Below are 6,000 nucleotides of genomic sequence, written 5' to 3'. Positions count from 1 at the left end.
ATCCATCCATCCATCATCCATACATCCATCATCCATCCATCCATCATCCATGCAATTCATGCATGCATCCATCCTCCATCCATCCATCTTACATTAATCCATCCATCCATCCATGCATCCATTCATCATCCATGCATCCATCCATCATCCATCCATCCACCATCCATGCATCCATCATCCATCCATCCATCATCCATCCATCCATCCATCCATCCCAATATATTGAAAGTGGATGGCTCTCAGGAATTTTCATTGTGCCTTTCATGCTTTGTGGTGTTTTCTACCTATTAAGAGGCCATAACTTAAAAGTAACTTTAAGAGTTCCTCAGGTACTTTTTGCAGCTAGGTATTCTTAAACCATATCAGTTTTCCTTGCAGGACAGAAAATGATCCCACTGACTGTCAAATACTGTGGTTAGTCCTGAGCCTGTCTGGCAAACAAACATGAATGAAGGTCTTTTGTTTTTCTGCCATGGTCTGTGCATATAGCTCAGTATTATGTTTGGCTTGGGTGTACTCTGATGTGATCTTGCAGAGATTTTATAAGATTTTAAAAATAACGTGTCTCTCACTCCACATTCCATTTTATATGAATGTGTCTTCTTTTTTAGGCTACCAATTTTATCCTCAATGTCTGATATTTAGTAGGAGCTCAATAAATACCTTTATTTTTATTTTTTATTTTTTTCCCCCTAAACAGGGTTTCTTTGTGTAGCCTTGGCTGTCCTGGACTCGCTTTGTAGACCAGGCTGGCCTTGAACTCACAGAGATACTACTGCTTCTGCCTCCCAGAAGGCTGGGATTATAGGCGTGCGCCACCACGCCCAGCTTCAACAAATAATTATAGAAAATATAATTTTGTAGTATTTGTTCTAAGCGAATTTTAGTAGATACAATTTAGTAGATACAATTTAGGCCAGGTGACATTTGTCTCATGTTTTTTGAGGAGATGAAAATTGTTCAAATAACGTATGCTTGTGTCTATGATGATTTGGATGAGGTTTTTTTTGCGCGTAATTTGGCAGTCTGTGGAGACCCTTTAGAAAAAAACTTATTGAACATCCACTCTATGTCAGATGTAGGCTTAGGGGGAAAATGACTTCTGCCTGCTTTGGTGAATTTGGGGTCGATCTCCTAAATGAAAGAATTATAGAGAGGGAAAATTGTTGGTGACAAGTTCCCCCCAGTGGCAGGGTCGGTGCTCTTTCCTTTTAATTCCGGAACTATTTCTTCTTACCCCTCTGCATTTTCTCCCCGGACACTTTTGATCAATGAACACTTCCTGAGTCTCCCGGCAACTTGGCGCGCTCTTCCGGCCGGAGCTCAACCCTGGGCTTGCTCGCGCTCGTGCGGTTCTCTCGTGGCCTCGCAGGCGTTTCCGGGTCTCATGGCCGGTCTGACTCTCTTTGTGGGCCGTCTCCCGCCCTCGGCTCGCAGTGAGCAGCTGGAAGAGCTGTTCAGTCAGGTGGGTCCGGTGAAGCAGTGCTTCGTGGTGACTGAGAAAGGTAAGCAGCGGAATGGTGGAGAGGGCTGCGTGCTCCTGGGAGCCGACCAGGTCGAATTTCAGGGAGCTGTCCGGTCCCTGTTTGTTTTGAGACGCGGCTCTCACGTTGTAGCCCACACTGGCCTCGAATTCTCTACCGGCACTTAGCCTCCACTTAGCCTCTTGAATCGTGTGATTAATAACGGGAGCCATAGGCTGTTACCATCCAGTCCCTTGCCTTCTCCAAAGATACCGGACCGGGAACTAAGTTTCCTTTCTAAACGGACTCTGCTGTAGGTTGGCCAGTAAGGTTGATTTATGAAAGGCAGGACACCCACTGTACATTTCTGTTGCGTTTTCCTCTTCATTGCGCGTGGTCAAAAGTTCAAAGGCTAATCTACTAGCCTGCCGTAATGGCTGTAATTCCAGCGTTAGGGAAGGTCGTGGCAGGACGATTGCTTGGAATTCGAGGACAGCCTGGTCTATATGCTAGCAGGTTCAGGCCAGCTCGGATTACGTAGCAAGACCCTGTCTCAAACAAACAACCCAAACTAACGTTCAATAAAGTATCAGTATAGCCGAGTGAGAGGCAGACGATTAACTAGGCCGGGAGGTCGTTTAATTTGACATAGGCGAACTTAATGTTTTCAACAAATTTATAGGGCAGAGAGTCTTAATCTCATTTTTTTAAATAGAGGAATAGAAGTTTTAAGGACATTTAATTATTTGAAGTTTGTGTAACAAGTAAGAGGACTCAGTTGATTAGTGCATGCCAAGCTCTTAGTATGCTGTTCATTCATTTATTTGACAAATATTTCTTGAACGCCAGCTGTGTTTCAGCACGTCGTTGGCTGTCCTTGGGGTACAACAAGTGTGTGACATCGAAGCAGATGTTCTGTCATTACCTGTTGAAAGACAGCCAGTAAACGACCAAACTACATGTTGATAATGGTGATGAATGCTAAGGAGAAAAATAAGTCGGAAAGGACGTAGGGAGGTGTGTGTGTGTGTGTGTGTGTGTGTGTGTGTGTGTGTATGTATGTATGTAGAGTGACAGGGATGATGACCTGTTTGAAGAGAGAGAGTGAACTTACAATTCCTAAGGAACAGAACAGTGCGAATTCAGGAGGCAGCACCTTTTATTAAAGCAGGTGTGTCCTTGTTGTATGAGAAGAGAGCAGGCTGACAAAGAAAGTGAATAAAGACAAGAGAATTAGAAAATGAGGACATGAGTACCAGGTCAGATAGGACTGTGCTGACTATTTCAAACTTTTATTCTGCTGTGGGGAAGTCATTGATAAGCAGAGAGCAGTGGCTGATCTTTTAGACTTTGACAGTCTTTCTGGCTGTTGTGTGGTGAATAGACTTTTAGAGAATAGAAGAGAAGGAACCAGTTGGTAGGCTCTAGGAGTAACTGGGAGAGAGATTGTGGTGTTGGACAAAGACAATAGCAATGGAAGTGGGGAAAGTTGTTTTGTATTGGACATTGTTAAGGTAAAACAGGATTTGCTGAAGCATTCGTTATGGAGCATAGTCAGAGAGGAGTACTGGGTCAGGTCTGACTCAAGGATCTTGCCTTGAGTCACTGGAAAGGTGCTGGCTTGCTACATGCATCACATTCTGTCTGGCGTGCGTTGGATTGTCTCGCATGGAGAGTTGGCATGTATTAGAGTGTGAAAGGATTTTAGTGATTTTTCATGTGGAAAGTATTCTTTCTCGACAGGATTTCCCAGGGAAACCTCGAGAGAGCCTTGTTACCCAGAACATGCATTTAGCCGCCTCCTATCTCAGCAGGCATTTGTCTAGGTAGCTCTCTCAGCCTCTCAACAGAGCAGCTGGGGAGCACTGGCATCAGGGAGACCCCATTTCCCCTCCATGATTTCTGAGTACATGACTAGGGAGCCTGATTTGTGCGTTAGCTTCAATTTCTTGGTAACAGTTGTTAACCTGGTTCTGATGCTCTGACGTAAAAGCCATGGCATCTAATTCTTTGTCATTTTAAGTATAGCTAGAGCCAAAGGAGCAAGTGAGAGTGTTGTACATTAATGTACCTTTAAAAGAAGAAAATGAGGCAGCCGGTTGAGGTGGCACACATCTGTAAGCCCAGCACTTGGAGGCAGACACAGGCAGACTGTGTGTTCGAAAGAGTTCGAGGCTAACCTGGTCTACAAAGTGAGTCCAGGGCAGCCAAAGCTACAGAGAAACCCTGTCTCGGGTAGGGGTGGGGAGGAGCTAGATTTCTTATTTGTTCATGTCTTGCGTTTATAAAGTTCCCTACAATAAAATCTTGGCCTGAGATTTTTTTTGCCATAGTCCTTAACCATTGTAACCAACCACTTTACTGATTTCCCTTAAATCAACTTTACAAAAGCCTACCCATTCCCTCAGTTTCTTTTTGTCATTAACCTTAATTAGGTTGATGAGCTAATGCTCAGTGCAGAAGGCCTCTAACAACCTGACATACATAGGCTAATCACAACTGTATATAGGTACTCAAAGATGTTCAGCTTGGGACATATAGCAAGACTCTGCCTTAAGAAAAAAATAATAATAAATAAATAAAAGGAAAACAAAACTCTCACAAGTACTTATCCTTTACCATGTATGGATTTACTTTTTTTTTTTTTTCTGTTGTTTTTTGTGGTATTTTGGAGCTGGGACTTCTGTGTAGCTCTGGCTGTCCTGGACTCTTTGTAGACCAGGCTGGAGATCCGCCTGCCTCTGCCTCCTGAGTGCTGGGATTACAGGCGTGTGCCACCACACCCAGCTGCACTTTTTTTTTTCTTTAATTGTTAGTTTTTAAAATTCTAGTCGTTCACTACTTGGTAATGTGCAGTTTAAGAAACATTCATCAGGGCTGGAGAGATGGCTCAGCAGCGAAGAGCCCTGGATACTCTTCCAGAGGACCTGAGTTCAAATTCCCACATGGCAGCTCACAACTGTCCATAACTTCAGTTGCAGAGGATCTGACACCATCACATAGAATACATGGAGGCAACACCCCAATGCCCACAAAATAAATAAAATAAAATAAAATAAAATAAAATAAAATAAAATAAAAACATTCATGTTGAGGGTTGGCAGGATGGGTTTAGCTGGTAAAAGCACCTGCTCTCAAGCCTAACAGTTTGAGTCTGATCCCCAGGACCCACCTGAGGGACGGAAAGAAGCAGCCCCTGCTGGGCTGTTCCCTTAGTTCACACTTAGTTCACATAAGAATGTCTCCACACTAATGCGATGCCAGGAGTGGTGGGTGTGACTGTAATCCCAGCACTTGGTAGGTGGAGGCAGGCGGATCAGAAGATTGAGATCAATTGGGTTATATAAGACCCTGTTTCAAAAAAAAGAAAAGGAAAAACAAAACAAGAAAGAAACATTTTTTTTTTTTTTTCTGCTGCCATTGCTGAGTTCTGGGGAGGAAGAGTTCAAGTGCATTCACCCTTCCCACACCACCCAGGAAGCATTGCTGCTGGAGGTGCACAGGTGGTGCCAAAGACCACTCTCTTCCACCATGGCCTGACACGTTGAATTAGGGAAGTTGCCAAAGCTTTAGACAAGTGCCAAACCCACATCTGTGGAATATGAGCTTTGTGTGCCCTTACTTGATGATATAATGTTAATAATACCCAGAGGTTTCTAAAATAGTGTTTATTTTTGAGGTTCTTTTTTGAGGGCCTTACTCATTGCTGGTATTTTCTAAGAAAAGACTCCATTTTTATAATCTGATATTTCAAATCTATCATATGTATTTTTTCCTGCCCTTTTTGGTGATCTTTCATTATTTGATGTTCATTTCTTCTTTGAAGGCTGAATGTATATCATGGGTTCTTCATATTAAGATTATCAGGGCTGGGATAAGAAGAGGCAATAACAGCAAGGCATCAACTTGGAAACGAGAACAGTCCCGAGTAAAGTGGGGAAGGAACTAATGACCCCAGCCTTGGCTCTTTTCCTTTTGAGACTTGTATCTTTGATGGATCGCTCACAGGGTGGTCTGGGAGAAAACCTGCTGGCTTAGGCTTTGAAGGCTTTGGTTCAGCCCTCTTAGGATTCTGTGTCCTTTTAATCCCATTCGCTTCCTTCCTGCCTTCTTCTAGGGAGTAAGGTGTGCCGAGGCTTTGGCTATGTTACATTCTCCATGCTGGAAGATGTTCAGAGGGCTGTCAAGGAGATCACTACCTTTGAAGGTTGCAAGATCAACGTGACTGTTGCCAAGAAAAAACTGAAGAACAAGTCCAAAGAAAAGAGGAAAAATGGTGAGTTTCTAGTAATTCTCCAGGGTTAAAGAAGACACTGAAATTGAGAGAAGGTGGGAGAGCTGGGAGATAGTTTCCAGAACTTGAGTTCCCAGTTTTCTTTTTGTTTTCGAAACTCCTCTGGTATGCGTTAAGTCATTCGCTTCACCTCTACCTGGGAAATCTGGTATTTCTGGATATTGCATGCTTGACCTCAAGGCAAATAATGTCCACTTATGTCTAGCTTAGAAGTGGGTTTGCAGACTTAACCCATGTGTTTCA

The 6,000-nt window shown here is 43.4% G+C and overlaps 1 protein-coding gene across 2 annotated transcripts in view; it reads left to right on the top strand.

Moving 5' to 3' along the window:
- The first annotated feature begins 1,311 nt into the window (after positions 1 to 1,311).
- Positions 1,312 to 6,000, top strand: part of Rbm28 (RNA binding motif protein 28) — a 31,873-nt gene continuing 27,184 nt past the window's right edge. For both annotated transcript variants that reach the window (XM_055608107.1, XM_055608106.1), the window contains exons 1-2: positions 1,312 to 1,505; positions 5,581 to 5,739. In XM_055608107.1, the coding sequence (XP_055464082.1) occupies positions 1,388 to 1,505; positions 5,581 to 5,739 (277 nt within the window). In that variant the 5' untranslated portion in view covers positions 1,312 to 1,387. The remainder of the gene's footprint in view (positions 1,506 to 5,580; positions 5,740 to 6,000) is intronic.

Source organism: Psammomys obesus, unplaced genomic scaffold (assembly GCF_907164565.1).
Source record: "Psammomys obesus unplaced genomic scaffold, mPsaObe1.curated_primary_1811, whole genome shotgun sequence".
Lineage (NCBI taxonomy): Eukaryota > Metazoa > Chordata > Mammalia > Rodentia > Muridae > Psammomys > Psammomys obesus.
The sequence above is the reverse complement of the archived record's forward strand: the minus strand, read 5'-3'. Positions and strand labels throughout refer to the sequence as shown.